The sequence below is a fragment of the Schistocerca serialis genome, chromosome 4 (assembly GCF_023864345.2).
Source record: "Schistocerca serialis cubense isolate TAMUIC-IGC-003099 chromosome 4, iqSchSeri2.2, whole genome shotgun sequence".
In the NCBI taxonomy this organism is placed as follows: Eukaryota; Metazoa; Arthropoda; class Insecta; order Orthoptera; family Acrididae; genus Schistocerca; species Schistocerca serialis.
The window spans coordinates 222264972-222283576 of record NC_064641.1 but is presented as its reverse complement, the minus strand read 5'-3'; the positions used below and the strand labels follow the sequence as shown (position 1 = coordinate 222283576).

The window sequence follows — 18605 nt, the reverse complement described above, 5'->3', positions numbered from 1 at the left end:
CGGTAGACAGTGGGGGCAAGGTGTGGTAGAATGTGGGGGTGGCTGTAGAACGGTTTGAACTTCCTTTGGTGGCTGTGTTGTAAACTAGGGCGGTCAGTCTTCGAACTTCAAGTGAATATATACACATGCAGTTGAAAAAAACTGGAGGGATCTGATGGCAGAAAGAGGGGGTAGGAGGGAGGTTGAGTTTGACGCAGTCTAGATCACCTTTTTTAGTCTTTAGTGTGGACTAGAGCAGTCAGTCCTCAAACTTTGAGATGAAAACATACATATACTTGGTCAGAAAAGTGGGGCGACGGGGTGGCAGAAGGTAGGGGTGGGGGCAGTGGAAAATGGGGGTGGAAGACTGTGATGTGTGGAGGTCAGTCCAGCCAAATTGACCTATTTTTAATTTCATACCATGATTTCAGTGTGATGTTTCCATGTCTATGACCGCTATCTTGGATCCGCCTTCTTGAATACATTTTGCAGCAATGCAAGCTGTCTCAGAAACCACCTAACCACAGTGCTGATACTCCCGTATGACGCTCTGTTGCTTCAGATTTCCCCAGGAACAATTGTACCTCACGTGCATGCATGTTAGTTTGGACCACTCTGATTGGACAGTTCATACTCTTCTGCTGGCAATCCCATAACTCTTCCCCGCTTATTTGCAATTCCCCCCAAAGTGTCTTGTAATCTGCACACCTTATTTGTCGTGTTCCATACGTTTCGAGTTGAGCCAAGTGCCCATTGATGATTGCTCAACAGGATGTCGGGTTGTCTTGAGAACACAACTGCAGATTCAAGAGATTGTCTCCATTGTTCAACCCCTATTTCCCTCTGTAAGAGATGTCGGAGCAGCAAAATTACTGCCCATGCTGACATGTCTCCTGAGAGAAACGGATTTCTCATCATTTCCCTCCCGCCTTCCAAAATCTTTGGTGCTTAACAAGATACTACTGAATGCTACACAATACGAACTCATTAAACTACCTATCATAATCAAGAACAAAATCCCCATAAACGCAATATGAACCCTAATGGCAGATACAAGAAAATGTATACAGTTAACAAAAGGAAACTACATATGTGGTCTTAACAAATATGGCGTGCTGTGTGAATCATGAACAGTTTGTACTGCTGGCTTCTTCGCCTTGCTAGTGTTTTTATTCTATACCTTCTGTAGTGTTGGAATCTGCAGCGGCTTACACGAGTAATCGATGTAAGAGCCAATATCGTATTGTTCATAGCAATTTTCAGCAGTGCTTTGCTGGTAATGGTGTTGATTTTCAGTGATGGAGGTAAGTTTCGTTGCGCTCATTGTGGAGCTGCCTCAGGATAATCTTCCACACGGGGGAAGCTATTGTCCTTGTTGTTCATCCGTGGGTCCTCCCACTGTTGACGTTGCGTCGGTGGATTGGTGACAGGCGTGTCCTGGTTGCGGCTGAGTAGACTTCACTGGTAGGTTCATCCATGTGGTCTTCATCAATATTAAGGGTCTGAAGAGCACTACGAATAGCATTGCAAACCCCTCGTGGTGCTACTGACAAACTATTACGAGTAGTTGGCAGTTCCCCGCCTTCACCGAGCTGGATATCATCAATCCCACACCCGTGACAGGATGCACGAGAGAAAAACACATTGCTAAGTTGTCACCAGGAAAGCTATACCGTGGAGTGAAGTTTACGACGACCGGCTGCAATCCCGAAATCTCTTCGAACATCTTAAAATCAGTGAAAACCCAAAGAGCGAATCTCGTCCGAGGAACGGCCATTGTTAGGCCTACTAAATTGAGTTAATAACAGACATTTTTACTTACAAAGTACTCCTTATTGCCTATGACTTATGTACTACAGTGGATTAAAACTGACGAATTATGAAGACAGTGTCATTCTTTGATGCTCGTGATCTGCTCGAATAAGCTTACAGGCAACATCTGATGTTTTAGGGTAAATCCGGTATAGACGGCCATACAGGAGAGGTGGCCAGTGCCTGTAGATTTTCCATGATCCGCTGTACAGCAGTGCCGATCAATTGGTAATTATTTAGTAACGTAAGTGAACATTGCTGTTACGGATAACTCTTTATTTTAACTAAAATTAAATAATTTCCATGAATTTAGTTTTCGGTTTACCAAGAAATTATGTAGTATATCGTAAGCTTCCGATTTAAACATAACTTAGGCTGTGAGTAGCAACGCAAACTTTAATATTGGAGTTGTTTAGGTGTAACTGCATACCGTTATGCTGGTTTCCGTCCACCATGCTTGATGATGCGTTATGGCCGTTCAAAAAATGGTTCAAATGGCTCTGAGCACTATGGGACTTAACATCTGTGGTCATCAGTCCCCTAGAACTTAGAACTACTTAAACCTAACTAACCTAAGGACATCACACACATCAACGCCTGAGGCAGGATTCGAACCTGCGACCGCAGCAGTCGCGCGGTTCCGGACTGTGCACCTAGAACCGCTAGACCACCGCGGCTATGGCCGTTCCTCCCAGATGATTGGGGAAGATAGCCATCTACATCTACATGGATATTCTACAAGTCACATTTAAGTGCCTGGCAGGGGCTTCATCGAACCACCTTCACAATTCTCTATTATTCCAGTCTCGTAAAGCGTGCGGAAAGAATGAACACATATATCTTTCTGTACGAGCTCTGATTTCCCTTATTTTATCGTGGTGATCGTTCCTCCTCATGCAGGTCGGTGTCAACAAAATATTTTCGCATTCGGAGGAGAAAGTTGGTGATTGGAATTTCGTGAGTAGGTTCTGTCTCAACGAAAAACGCCTTTCTTTTAATGATGTCCAGTCCAAATCCTGTATCATTTCTGTGACACTCTCTCCCATATTTCGCAATAATACAAAACATGCTGCCTTTCTTTGAACTTTTTCGATGTACTCCGTCAGTCCTATATGGTAAGGATCCCACACCGCACAGCAGTATTCTGAAAGAGGATGGACAAGCGTAGTGTTGGCAGTCTCCTTAGTAGGTCTGTTGCATTTTCTTAGTGTCCTGCCAATAAAACCATCATCGGGATAGATGACCATCCCATAAACATGTCATATATTGAATTTTGATGGCATCGTTACTTTTTTTTATAGATGCCAAATAAATACATTCAAAAGGTCGGCTCTTCTAGCGGCTCATGGCAAGAAGAAAATCTTAAAAATTCGATTAGTACAGAGAACGACGATTGTTATTTTGAGAGAAATTCTTCCAAGGACTTTAATATTTCTGGTAAAACTCTCGAGAGAAAATTAAAGATAGACTGTGATTCCCAAATTCCAATAGACACTAGTTCTCGTTTTGGTTCAGCTAATGAATTACGACTTGTCCACGACATAAAAAAATGAAGGTTCATGGTTTTCCCTTAATGGGTGACTTTGTATGAAGTATAGCTTATGATTTTGCAGATTGGCCGAAAATATAAATTTTATAATGAAGAAGGAAAAAAAGGTGGCCGAAAATCCTCTGAAAGAAGAGCAACGTCACCTCTACCAGGACGTTCTACAAGACCAGACGATAGACTTACCTGGTCTGTGATTTCAAATGAAACGAACTAAATCACCCTCACAAAAATTCTGAACAATATTTCACCGTTGCCAGTTAGATCCAAACCTCAAACAAACACACGCAGGCCTATAGCAATTAAAGCTACAAACATGACTTCAAAAGAAAATGTTAAAAAATTTAAACTGAAACTTAATGCAAAAGAAAACAAGTCTAGGCCTATAGAAAGAAAACTAGTGTAAAATCCTTGGATCAGGAGAGGTAGTTCAGACAGTTCAGACTCGTCAGATGACGTTCACTACAAGGAAGAGTGAAGTGACGAACTTCTTGAAAAAGATGACGAGTGTGTAGGATGTGGTGTACACTACTCAAAAACAGATAAAACCTGTGATTGGATTCAGCGTGTCAGGTGTAAGCGATGGTTACATGAGTCCTGCATGTCATATGTTGATGTGTGCCATCGATGTGATATTGCAATTTTTAAAAGAATAAACCGGAGCCTATAAAGTAAACATTCCTTTTCATAAATTAGGCTGGGTTCTAGATTCAGCTAACTGCATAATTGAGACAATTTTCGATAACTTTCCATATAAAACTAGTATGTTCCTACGAGATAATAGAAACGTTAAAAAATGCAAGAATTCAAAAATGCTTTTTGCACGAGAGGTTCTGTTTAAGTTACAATGTACCTACAATTAATATCTTTATAAAATATTTTTTACATGAGGAGATTCAATAAAGCGTTTTCAAAGTGTTAAAAGTTTTTTATAATTTTCTCTCTAATTGTAAAGTGTTTTGTCCGATCGCCATCTATCCCTTGCATGTTCGGTCATCTAACCCTGATACTCAGGTAATATGGCCAAGTGTTACATACTTTTTAAGAATTTTTAGCTAGTATGAAATTTGGTATATCTTTGTAAAAGAAATCGACTTTTGGTTTTTATGAACTGAAAAAGCAAGTTATGGAAAGTTTCTGGTGGTTCTTGTGTATTAGATTGTGAAACTAGCTTTTGAAAAAATCATAAATCCGGATTTGCCCTAGATATTCAGTTCTTGCTGCTCCTCTTGCACGGTTTCTAGGTCGTTTGCAAGTTCCTTTGAGGCTCGTCTTCCTATCCTTGGGCGTCTTGATGCCATCTCACTTGCATGGTTGTGGTGCCTGGTATCTTCTTGTCGCCGTCTTTCACGTTGCGACATATTTTCAGATTATCTGTTTAAGCTTCATATGAGCCACTTTCTTTAAATGTATTATAAACCCTACTGTTTCTTAATAATTCTCCCCTTTCTCTCTCCATCTGTGATATTTTAAAGTAAATTACACAATTATACTCGATGACAACTTGCTCAGGAGTCAATGTCAGCCCACAAACGTACAAACGTCACTATCCCTTTTAAGTACCTTCTTCAGGTGATGGGACATCGATCAAATTCAGTTATAAAGTAAACCAAACCTACTGACTGGTATACGTCGCCTGTTAACAACCTTTCATCAACGTTATTTCATACACTCAGGTTCCCAGTAGTGCTGCTTTATAAGATCCATAGCCACTCTATTGATAAATTATTCATTATTTCCAATTTGCTGACTGCATAATCTCCTGCAGTGGTTTTACTTCCTCTCTCCCTTTTTCTTAGAAAATACACCTTTCCTCTGTAGGGAATGACATAATCCATTGACCAGATCACAAGAATAATGAAAAGACCATCCATTTGAATTGTTCGGTATGCTCTACCTAATGTGCTCGAGACTTGTATGTGCCCTTCATATTAGCAGGGCCAATTTTGTTGCCCTCAGTGTATGAGCCAATTTGCTTGCTTCATATCCCATGATGCCTGGTAAGATGTATTCATAGTATATTCTTATTAACTGATTTGCAGAGGTACTCTAAATTTATTTTGTGCTACATTGATAATCTTTTGACCGCTGTACTACGGGGTAGTATTGCATAAGCTAGAGTGCTTTGCTTTTCATCAAGAACTATCCTTAGACACTTATTGGTAACTGCTCTACGTATTGGTTTTTGCTGTTGGATTTCTTGTAAGATATAAGTTTCCTTTTAACAATAAATGAACTGTAATCTCTTACACTTTCCCGGTGATTATTTGTCATATCATTGAGAATGGGTGTTCTGCCTTTGGTCCCTGTCTTCTCAACGTGATATAGAGAAAGGGAGATGCAGATCACCGTCGGAACACTCGATGTCAACTGTAACACCTCCGTTTATTCATCCCGACCTGATCTGATCGAATAGCAGCCCAATATTTATTATAAATATGACCGTGTACCTAATGGGGCTGGTAATCGGAACTGACTGCTACGGAAGTTGTTACTTTCCAGTTCGTCTTGTTCAATATTGTAATAATGAAATGTCTGGTAACAAGAAAAACACCAACACAGTTTCACTAATTTCGAACCTATATTCGTCTCAAAAACACAAAAAAAGGAGACAGACACTGCCTTCGTCATACATATCTAATTACGGCTAATCTCAGCACAGGCTTCTTCATTTTCCATTATCGTCACACGCTAATCCATCACTGCATCCAACACTGCATTCCAACACTGCAATTCAAGGTGATGCCGGCGCGGTAGACGCGAAACCAAATATCGGCCCTAGAAATGTCACTGATCACTTTCGTAATAATACTTCTTCACTTTCCCAGTATTATTCTAGTACAAAGGGGTCTAACCACGGCGATGGCGACTCCCTTCACCGTTAAAGCCTTACATTTCAACAACTGGCCTGCACACACCTCTACCCGCAACATGGCACTGGCTCAACTCCACTAGAGGTGGCAAAAAATAACGTAACTGATAGAAATAACCGGTTACTGAGAAGTAACGGTTACTGCGATAACCGTTCCTCTGATTCTGGCAGTTGTTTCAATAACTGTTTAGTGTCAACAGTGCCTCGCGCCATCTGTTGACCGAAGATCGTACTGCGCAACTGCGATAACCGTTCCTCTGATTCTGGCAGTTATTTCAATAACTGTTTAGTGTCAACAATGCCTCACGCCATCTGTTGACCGAAGATCGTATTGCGCATTGGGGAATAACTGTGAGACTGCGCACCATCTGTTGATAAGAACTGCGTACTATTTCGTGGGTCTTCGTTACTTTTAGCATAAACAATTAAATAAAGTTAATGTCCGATCCGTGGCTAATAGGAGCTGCAGTACAGGCATTAACAAGTACGGTCGTTCCCTTAAGCCACCGCCTTATGTGTTAATTTAGCTTGGACGGGTAGTACAAGGAAAGTTACTAAGGAATTCGAGCGACTATGGAAATAACTGTCAGAGACCGGTATTCTCCTCTGGCAGTTATCGTTATTGGCTCGTAGTTCTCGTTCTCTGGTAGTTATCGGGCTACCACCACAGATAACCTGGAAGCTGGTAACGGAATAACTGTGTGTCTAGACGTTCCTGATTCAGTGACTCCAGTTAAAGGTCGTAGTTCCAGGTGATATTTCCTGAGAGGATAGTAACTGGAGCGAACAAATATTTTCGTACTGCTACGGAAATAGCCGCTGGCCATCGCGAATGACAAATAACATGTCAGAAAGTATAACATAATACAGTGGAATATAATAATTATTATCCTCATCATTTGTCAGGAGATTGTCAAAATACGTGAATATATCACAGTAACTGCTAATATTTACAGAATTGGTACACTGACAGAATAAAACACAGTTACGTACTTTTAATAAATTTATCGTACACAGAATACCTGATCTTGACTGTTGCAACCAAGTGCTGTCAAAACTGAAATAAAGCAGAATTTTTACCTAAACTGGTCTATCAGTCTCTATTACGATATTCATCTACAGAGTAGAAGGAGGGGTCAATGGAAGCGTCTGATTCCACCCGTTTGCTTCGACGTAAAGGTGTTGTGGTGTGTGAATGTCATCACGGCACGGTGTTTGAGAGTTGATTTTTGTGTGTGTGTGTGTGGGGTTGGGGGGGGTGGGGGCTGTCGATCTAGGTTGCAGTGCCGGAATTTGCTGGTGGTAATTAATTTTTTTTTTTTTTCCTAGCTGTGATGTTTTTGTATTTATGAAGTATTCAATGTGATTTAATTTATGTAGGGATGATTGGTTTGTGGACTTTTGGGATTGTCGTTTTATTTTTTGCAGTTGTAGGTGTTGGTTTTTTGGCATCAGTAGCTGTGGTGGACCTATATAGGTCACCGGAAATGACCAATTCCCATTTTCATAGTTGTGTGTGTTGATGTTTTAGTATCGTCATCTGAGGTTGACCTATGTAGGTCAAGGGAAATGTGTGATTCCAATTTTCATAGTTTTAGTTGTGGGTATTGGTGTTTTGGTATGGTCACCTATAGTTGACCTATATTGTTCAAGGGAAGTGTCCGATTCCTGCAGATTTTTGTTGGTGTAGCAGAATGCTGTATTTTTTTTCTTTTTGTTCTTCATTTTGTGTTTTGGGATCATCGTGTGTTTTTTTTACTAGCTTGTCCTCACCCTAAAACCCCCAACTTCCCACAGTTGTCTCATTGGTTTGATTGTATTTTTGGTGGGAAATGTTATTGTATTATTTATATGTATCTTCGTGTTTGTTGCCATGTGTATGTAGTGACGTCATAGACACACTTAAAATAGCCATTTCCGGCATATTGATGATGGGTGGAATCAGACACTTCTGTATCAAATAGTCTTTCAAACACACTGTAAACTGTGCTTATCTGAAACCAAGTTTTTAATGGTTGCTGACTTGCTGGCAGTTTATTGAAAATGCATGTTCCTGAATATTGGACCCCTTTTGGACCAAGGTAAGTAATTTTAGATCTTTATGTAGATTGCTGTTCCCATTTCTAGTACTGATATTATGTATTAAGCTATTGGTTGGAAATACTTGTAACAAATTTCATGAAGAAATAAATATACTAGGAAGCAGTGGTTAGAATACAAAGTTCCTTGAACAGGTTCCTACATGATGTTCTTGAATTGATACCACAAACGATTTTTATTACACGCTTTTACATGCGAAAAACTTTTGCTACGTTTGATAAGTTACCACAGAATATGCTCCCTTATGAAATAATAGAATGAAAAAATGTGGTATGCCCTTCCCAACTGAATTTATTATCGAGTTGTAGTCCCAGAAATGTAACACTGTCAACCTTTTCGATCTGCATGTCTTCATATGTTATAAACATGCTGTCGCTGGAGAAATCGAGCAGTTTGCAAATCTGACATAAAACTTGGATTAGCGTACTCACACTTTCCCCAATAGGACTAGCTTTTACAGCACAGGAGTAAACGAATCTGTCACATTACGTATATTTTTTGTTGTATTACAAGGCTGTAAACTTTATTCTATTATGTGAGCAGCACAAGAAATTAAGCTTCGAATTTAACCTACAGTACTCAGTTTACATATTACTTCATACTAACGTTGTTAACATTTTACTTAAACAGTGCTTTGGCGAAGTTCCGCGTACTTTCTGTCGCAGCTGCGACGATAATATTTCTAATAGCGACCGATAACCTACAAACATATAATATGAAACACTAATAATCGTTCTAACATCAACTAAAATGTACCCGGAGTTAATAAGCTAAGGTTATGACACGATTCATACGACATTCCTGCTATTTCACACTACTCGCAGTTATACTGATAACTAAACTGATGGATTCCAACTATGTCGTTATTTAACTGTCGGAGTATTCGGTATTCGCTAGCGAAAAATAACTTGGCAGGTATTAATAACGGTTAACGATAACGGTTATCAAAGAATAACTGGAACTGTGATAACGGTTACTCCAGAATAACCGTTTGGCCCACCTCTAAACTCCACACTCGTCTCGCAACACGACACAATCGATTGTTTGCCCTATCGACCTGTGCCGAGTGCAAATTTATAGTCAGGGCCTACGGACCCCTTACACAACGAGGTGATAATAAATCAACTATATTTTTATAGCTACTTCTAGTGCATTTAGCCTACACCAATCATATAAAACTTGCATTGCATTTGTTCCTCCTGCTTCAATTTGTGCCCTACTGTCCCACACATATTTAATTGGATGTGGTAAGCATATGATACAAAGTCGCTGACTTATGCTGTGGCGGGCGCTTGCTTCAGTAAGAATTGCATACCGAAGTGCATACCGATTTCTGCAGTAATCCTTCAGGCTCCTGAACATGGCTGTAAAACATTACAATTCACGCAACCACGAGAATAAGGCCGTCGAACGGCTGCGATGTCGACAATGGTCCTCACACCGTACAATTTATTTGATTCCTGAGAGAGGCTAATTGCCTGCTTAATTACGTCATTTACTGATTGTTTGCATGAAGCAATAGAAAGTCGGAAAAGTAGTAATGTATGCCTCTGCTCTACCACTGAAACTGACATACATTCCGTACGTTTCTGCGTATCTCTACAAGTTTTCTACATTTCGCAACCCTCCAGTGATTGAAGAAACGTTCTCACCGACATAATGAGAAACGCATTTTACGAAAATCTCCCAAAACGTTCTAGTACCAAGTTGTACAACAGACAGACAGACAGACAGACAGACACACACACACACACACACACACACACACACACACACACACACACATTACAAATGCAAGGCCACGTGTATAGTTTCTTCAAAATTTATATTCTTACGCAATGTCCCCCTTACCATTTGTCCCCACAGCCGAGGCACTCGGGATCAGCGGCGCCAACTGAAGCAATTTTACAAATTTTCAGTGTCTCAAAAAAAAAAAAAAAAAAAAAAAAAACACAGAACGCCGACAGTCAATTTGTGTGAATAAGCTGAAACCTTTTTGACACCTACTCGAGGCATACACTGATGACGCAAAACATTTTCACCTCCTACCGAAAAGCATGTTGGTCCATTGCTGGAACGCAATTCAGCAGTGATTCTGCGTGCCATGGATTCGACAAGTACTTCACAGGTTTCCAGATGTTTCTGGCACCAGACGCCTCCACGTGCGTTACAAACTTCCTATAATTTATGATTGGCTGGTTTGTAGGTTCGGAGCTGGCGCCCAATAGCGTCCCAGTTGGGTTTCATTGGATTCAAATAAGCCGAATCTGATGGCCAATACATCAACGTGAGTTCACTATCATGCTCTTCAAACCATTGCAGCACGATCCTGGCCGTATGACAAGGACAGTTAGCCTGCAGGAAGATACCATCGCTGTTAGGGAAGACATCAAGCATAAGGGGTTACAGGTGGTACCTAATAATGTTCACGTGGTCCACAGCTGCCATGGTGCCTACGATTACTACCGCACGTCCCATGGAAGCCCAGGTGTATGCCTCCTATATCATAATACTGCTCCCACCGGCCTGCGTCCATGGTGGTCTGTATGTTTCGAGCAGCCGTTCGTCTGTATGACAGCGTATCAGGACGCGACCATCGACTGGTTTAACAATAAACGGGATTCATCCGACCGGACTGCACGATTCCATTGATCCGCGGTCCAGCCCACTGTAAACGTAATCGACCGTGTTGTTGGATCAACATGGGAACACGTAGGGGTCCTCTGCTACAGGAAACCATGTTGAACACTGTGTGCCGAACGGTGTGCTCCAGAATGCTTGTGCCTGAGCCAGCACTGTACTCTCGCCAGATCTGTCAAAGACCCCCACCTATCCTGCTTTATAGAGCGGGCATTCCTCCAAGCCCTAGGTATTGTGATGAGATATGGGAGTCCAACTTCTTGTCGCCCACTCGTGGTTTCAACATTCTTCAACCACTTTCCAAAGATGCTCACGACATCAGCACGCGAACACCCGACCAGCTTCGCCGTTTCTCTGACGCTCGCTCCCAGTCACTGGGCCATGCCAATCTGGTTTTCAAAGTCGCCTAAGTCGGCGGATTTCCGGATTTGCGCCACTTATCGTCCCTAGCATAATTCCCCATTAGCCTCTGCTCCGCTCTAATACTTCTCTTACCGCGTCACGTGCCCTCAGCGCCACAAGGCACCATACAACCTCGCAGTGGGCAGTGGTCATAGTGTTTTGGCTCATCAGTGTAATGTAGGGGAAGGTGGCAGCCTGATACCCACAATTGTCCATATTAGCGCACCTTTAAGAAATTCTGGCACACACAGCAAACCTGAGCGAAATGCCAATGGACCACTGGAAATGGCTTGACATATTACGGAGTAGTAAGCTACTATGTCTATGTTGCACCAGAAATTCTTTTAGCGTTGCGTTTACTACGTCAAAGAGCACTCTAGTATACACATAATTAACGTGATTTGCCTCAATAATGGAGTCACACACTCATTTTGCTTTTCTGTTGTTTTTCAGCTAATATCAGTTAATCCAGTGGGAGATATCTATAAGAGACTGGACTTCTATACCAAGATATTCCTCATAGCTGGCTGTTTGTCTGGGACATCACTAATTGTACAGGTATGCCAATAATTCTAGGATTAACGTAAAAGAGAAGTTAGTTACATAATACGAAGAAGTAGCAAGCAAAGGCATGATTTCACGGCATCGAAATGCAGGTACAGTGTGCACTATAGCATGCTTCGTCCTGTGAAGTAGACTGAGTTAGTAATGCACATAGCCTCTCCTTATTGATGGCGCCCAGACACATGCTAATGGATCTCCAGTTAAACACATTTACATTTGCATTGCGTATCACCCATCTGACAGAAGGGCTGGAGTCCTGCAACACCTACCTGCCTGCCGGTTTCAAAAGAACGAGCACCCGTGCACTCTCCCCAGAACACAATTAAGAAATGGAAAAATACTTGCTTTCGTTAGGGAAAGGTTCTGATCGATGGACCAACCAGTACGAACTTATTTTTAGACAGGAAGTCATTTATTTTGAAGCGCAGTGACTTTTTTAAACAACACGTACAACATAATATTTCCCCAAATACAATTGGGCCTAGCACCAAAGCAGAGAGAACCAAACCTTAGTCCTACCGTTGGGGTTTAGAAGTTATTTCGCGACTCGATAAATTTCACCAAATGTTTAATTATTGTAGAACAAAATATTATTCATCGCGACCCAGAGACCGACAGCAATTTTCATTACTGTCAGGAAAACGTAATCACGAGGCGCAGCGCGTCGTAAACTTAGGTGAGACGTGAAGCAAATTGTGCACTGGCGTCGCCTTCTAACACGGAGGGATGGCGTTACAGCTGCTGCTGCCACGATTCCCCAACGTTGAAGCTGCTCTCGGCATGATACAGCATGCTGGAGCACAGAAGAGTCTTGTAGCTTCTCTGTAGGTCTTACAGGTCTTATAGAGAGTAGCTCCGCAATATCTCCCTCAGCTACGTCGTTGTTTTTATCAAGCACTCACACAGGCTTCCAAGGAGTGCCCAATCAGAATGCCTCTCTCCCTGAAAGCCAGAAGGCGACCCTACTTGTAGCCTTGGTTCAAGGAGGAGTAACCACTATTTTGACTAGATAGTTTTGTATAGGGACAGTTGGATGCTTTGGAAGAAACTGAGAGATAGTATGGGATGAAATTTAATGTAAACAAATATGAGATCCTCTTCACAACTATAAAGAAAGATAGACCAACTAGCGGAATAAGGATTGGAGGTGAACAACTGAAAAAGGTGGAAAGTGTCAAATACTTCGGTAGTGTCATAGAGGAAATGGAAGAAATGAGAAAAAGATTAATGAATGTGGGAGACAAGCAGAAGCATTCCTCCTAAGTGTTAGTAGCCTGGTTTGGAACAAAGATGTCCCACAAAAAGACAAAGAAATAATATATAGAAATTAATATACCCAAAACTAACCTATGCATCTGAAACACGAGTAATGAAGAAAAGAGATGTAAGCAGATTACAGGCGTGTGAATTGAAGTTCCTGAGAAGTAGGATAGGAGTAACAAGGAGAGATAGCATGAGGCATGAAAGGGTAAAGGTAATAGTGAAAGAGCAACCCTTGCAGAGCAGGATAGGAACATCAAGGCTAAGACGGTATGGGCACTTAAAGAGAATAGGAAACTAGAGAATTCCCAGGGAGATACATGAAATGGAGATGCTAAGGAAACGACCAAGAGGAAAACCAATGGACAGATGGCTGAAAGGTGTGGAGGAGTGTGTTAAAAAAGAAAAGAGGCGTGGACTGGACCAGAGTGAACACATCAAGATGGTGGGAAAACAGGACTAGATGGCGAGCCTTATGTTCCAAACAGACCCTGTCGTGGGCCGGAAACGGTTCAAGATGATAATGATGATGATGACCATGAGTTTTCTGTAAGACCTAGAGAGCTTAATAAAGTTAATTAGTTCACCTTGCCTCAAGACCATCTCTCCAGCCTTTAGAAGAGTGTCCATAAAATTTAAAAAAGGTTCACACTACTTCGCGTCTGTCCCCCTTTCGGGTAAGCCGAATTCTAGCACAGAAGGGATGTCCTCACAGGAAATTTGCATCTTAACTTGAGGAACGAGAGGCTTTATTAGTCCGCAAACGGGTCTGGAAGCTTCCCGATGGCCAATGCTCCTTTTCGGAGAGAATACACCATAAAGCAAGCCAAGTTGACTCAGTGCTTTCGCGCATACTCCTTTCATCGATGCATGATTCGTGCCGCACTGCAACCGTTACACTGCTCTAAACATTAGGAGACAATATGTAATGTCATACGCTATGCAGATGGACTTTTTGTTTGCTTTTAGTAATATTAGCCTTTAATTCTAGGGCATTTGTTTCAGACGTGTTATAATACCCACGAATTTAGTGTAGCTCTTTTTTTCTGTGCTGTTCAAGATATTAGATGACAGGTTCTCGACAAGTGGATTAGCATAGAAGTAGCCATATTACAATGCCCTAGCACACCTTATCGAAATTTTGAACAGTCACTTCCAGTCAAATCTTCATGACAATGACTCAGTGAGATAACCCACGTGTTCCCGAGGGACGCCACGGTAAGGGAAGACAGGACAGCCAGTCAGTGTACAAGATTTCTTAGCAATTAAATTAAATGACAAGTTGTGGTTGATAATTCACAAGTTGAAAGTACTTTTAACAATTACTTTCTAAACGTAGCAGCAAATGCAGGATTAAATTGTTCAGTTGAAGAAGCAAGAGGATATATTAAAAAAGTCATTCCACAAAACTTCGAGCAGCTAAAAGCAGCACCAGCATCTATGAAAATTCTAAAAAAAATCAGAATCTCATGAGGGGTTGATGGAATCTCAGACAGAAATCTGAAGAGTTACGCTAAGTTATTAAGTAATGTCCTTAGTGATATATGCACCGCATCACTGGCACAAGTAGTTTTTCCTGACAGGTTAAAATGTGCAGTTGTTAAACCGCTTCTTAAGAAAGATAACAGGACAGACTTAAAACAATTATCGTCCAGTTTCCTTACTGACATCTTTTTCCAAAATATTCGAATAAGTAAAGTACTGAAGAGTAATCTCACACTTCATTGGAAACAATTTAGTTAGCATATCACAGTTTGGATACAAGAAGGGTTACTCGATTGAAAATACTATTTATAGATTTATTCAACAAATAGCACAAGCCTCAGAAAGTAATATATCGCCAACTGGCATTTATTGTGATCTTTCTGAAGTGTTGATTGTGTAGATCATGTTACTCTCTTAGAAAAACTAAACTTTTTTGGGACTGATGGCTTTATGTACAGGAGGTTTGAATCATACATAACAAACATAATGCAACAAAGTTGTGCTGAATAATTCAGACAATGTCGAAAAAGTAGAAAATTTTAGTGACTGAGGAACAATCAGAAAGGGAGTCCCACAGGGTTCAATTTTTGGTCCATGCCTATTCCTTATATCTGCAAGTGACCTACCACTGAACAACATTCATCAAGCCAAATTGGTACTTTCTGCAGACAGTACTACTGTTATACACTGAAGTGCCAAAGAAACTGGTATAGGCATGTGTATTCAAATGCAGAGATATGTTAACAGACAGAATACAGCACAGCGGTTGGCAAAGCCTATATAAGACAACAAGTGTGTCTGGCACAGTTGTTAGATCAGCTGCTGCTGCAACAATGACAGGTTATCAAGATTTAAGTGAGTTTGAACGTGGTGATGTAGTGGGCTCACGAGCGACGGGATACAGCATCAAAAAATGGTTCAAATCGATCTAAGCACTGTGGGACTTGGTCATCAAGCCCCTAAACTTACAACTACTTAGACCTAACTAACCTAAGGACATCACACACAGCCATGCCCGAGGCAGGATTCGAAACTGCGACCGTAGCAGCAGCACTGTTCCGGACTGAAGTGACTAGAACCGCTCGGCCACAGCGGCCAGCGACACAGCATCTCTGAGGTAGCGAAGAAGAGGGGATTTTCCCATATGACCATTTCACAAGTGCACCATGAATATCAGGAATCTGGTAAAATATCAAATCTCTGACATAGCTGTGGCAGGAAAAAGACCCTGCAAGAACAGGGCCGACGGCGACTCAGGAGATTCTCTCTACATGACGGAAGTGGAACCTTTTTCAAATTGCTGCAGATTACACTGCTGCGACATCAACGAGTGTCAGTGTGCAAACCATTGAACAAAGCATTATCGATATGGACTTTCGGAGCCAAGGCCCTCTCGTGTATCCTTAATGACTACACGACACAAAGCTTCGCACCTCATCTGGACCCGTCAGCACCGAGATTGGATTGTTGATGACTGGAAACATGTTGCCTTGTCAGATGAGTCTCATTTCATATTGTATCCAGCAGATGGAAATGTACGGGTATGGAGACAACATCGTGAGATCATGGACCCTGCATGTCAGCAGGGGACTGTTCAAGCTGTTGGAGGCTCTGTAATGCTGTGTGGCGCGTACAGTTGGAGTGATATGGTACCCCTGAGACGCATAGGTATGACTCTGACAAGTGACACGTACGTAAGCATCCTGTCTGATCACCTGCATCCATTCATGTCCATTGTGCATTCCGAGGGACTTAGGCAATTCCAGCAGGACAATGCGACGCTTCACACGTTCATAACTGCTACAGAGTGACTCCAGGAACACTCTTCTGAGTTTAAACACTTCCGCTGTTCATCCAAATTCCCAGACTTGATCATTACAAGGTGCATTCAAGTTCTAAGGCCTCCGATTTTTTTTCTCCGGACTGGAAAGAGATAGAAACATGTGCATTGTTTTAAAATGAGGCCGCGTTCATTGTCAATACGTCCCAGAGATGGCAGCACTGTACGGCAGATGGAATTTTACCGCCAGCGGCGAGAATGAGAACTGTTTTAAATACTTAAAATGGCGATGTTTCCCTTACTTGAACAGCGTGCAATCATTCGTTTTCTGAATTTGCGTGGTGTGAAACCAATTGAAATTCATCGACAGTTGAAGGAGACATGTGGTGATGGAGTTATGGATGTGTCGAAAGTGCGTTCGTGGGTGCGACAGTTTAATGAAGGCAGAACATCGTGTGACAACAAACCAGAACAACCTCGGGCTCGCACAAGCCGGTCTGACGACATGATCGAGAAAGTGGAGAGAATTGTTTTGGGGGATCGCCGAATGACTGTTGAACAGATCGCCTCCAGAGTTGGCATTTCTGTGGGTTCTGTGCACACAATCCTGTATGACGACCTGAAAATGCGAAAAGTGTTATCCAGGTGGGTGCCACGAATGCTGACGGACGACCACACGGCTGCCCGTGTGGCATGTTGCCAAGCAATGTTGACGTGCAACGACAGCATGAATGGGACTTTCTTTTCGTCGGTTGTGACAATGGATAAGACGTGGATGCCATTTTTCAGTCCAGAAACAAAGCGCCAGTCAGCTCAATGGAAGCACACAGATTCACCGCCACCAAAAAACTTTCGGGTAACTGCCAGTGCTGAAAAAATGATGCTGTCCATGTTCTGGGACAGCGAGGGCGTAATCCTCACCCATTGCGTTCCAGAGGGCACTACGGTAACAGGTGCATCCTATGAAAATGTTTTGAAGAACAAATTCCTTCCTGCACTGCAACAAAAACGTCCGGGAAGGGCTGCGCGTGTGCTGTTTCACCAAGACAACGCACCCGCACATCGAGCTAACGTTACGCAACAGTTTCTTCGTGATAACAACTTTGAAGTGATTCCTCATGCTCCCTACTCACTTGACCTGGCTCCTAGTGACTTTTGGCTTTTTCGAACGATGAAAGACACTCTCTATGGCCGCACATTCACCAGCCATGCTGCTATTGCCTCAGCGATTTTCCAGTGGTCAAAAGAGACTCCTAAAGAAGCCTTCGCCGCTGCCATGGAATCATGGCGTCAGCTTTGTGAAAAATGTGTACGTCTGCAGGGCAATTGCGTCGAGAAGTAACGCCAGTTTCATCGATTTCGGGTGAGTAGTTAATTAGAAAAAAAATCGGAGGTCTTAGAACTTGAATGCACCTCGTATTGAGCTTATCTGGGATGTCTTGCAACATGCTGTTCGGAAGAGATCTCCACCGCCTTGTACTCTTCAGGATTCATCGACAGCCCTGTAGGATTCATGTCGTCAGTTCCTGCAGCACTTCTTCAGACATTACTCGAACCCATACCACGTCGTGTTGTGGCACATCTGCATGCTCGTGAGGGCCCTACGCGATATTACACATATGTGCCAGTTTCTTTGGCTCTTCAGTGTAATAAATCCCATTAAGAGAAAGCAACAGAAGAGTTGGTAAATAATACTTTCCAAAGAATTAGTAAGTAGTTCTCTGAAAATGGACTTTGCCTAAATTTTGAAAAAGGAACACGCTATTTTCAGTTCTGTACAACAAATAGAGTCATACCAACAACTGGTGTAGCACGCGAGCAGAAGTCAGTAAATAGGGTAGAAACCTACAAATTTTTGGGTGTACACGTTGATGAAAACTTGAATTCGAAGAAGCATCCTACTGAGCTTCTCAAAAAATTAAGTTCAGCTACTTTTGCTCTTGATATAATTGCTAATTTTGGAAAGAAATGTATCAACCTCCTGACATATTTTGCGTATGCCTGCCCGTTCCACCAACTTAAATCCCATTGAGCACGTTTGGGATGCATTGGGGAGACGTGTTGCACCAACGACCTTTCAACAGTTGCCAATCGCGGTGGTGGAGAATGGAACGCCCCACCACAAGAACTGCTTACCAACCTTGTGGCCAGCCTGGGAGCACGTT

At 42.1% G+C, this 18605-nt stretch overlaps 1 protein-coding gene across 1 annotated transcript in view; it reads left to right on the top strand.

Annotated features, from left to right (window-relative positions):
• The window catches only part of LOC126474356 (bile salt export pump-like), a 179905-nt gene that overhangs the window by 147665 nt on the left and 13635 nt on the right, over positions 1-18605 (top strand). The window contains exon 8 of the mRNA XM_050101823.1: positions 11805-11909. Coding sequence (XP_049957780.1) covers positions 11805-11909 — 105 coding nt within the window. The remainder of the gene's footprint in view (positions 1-11804; positions 11910-18605) is intronic.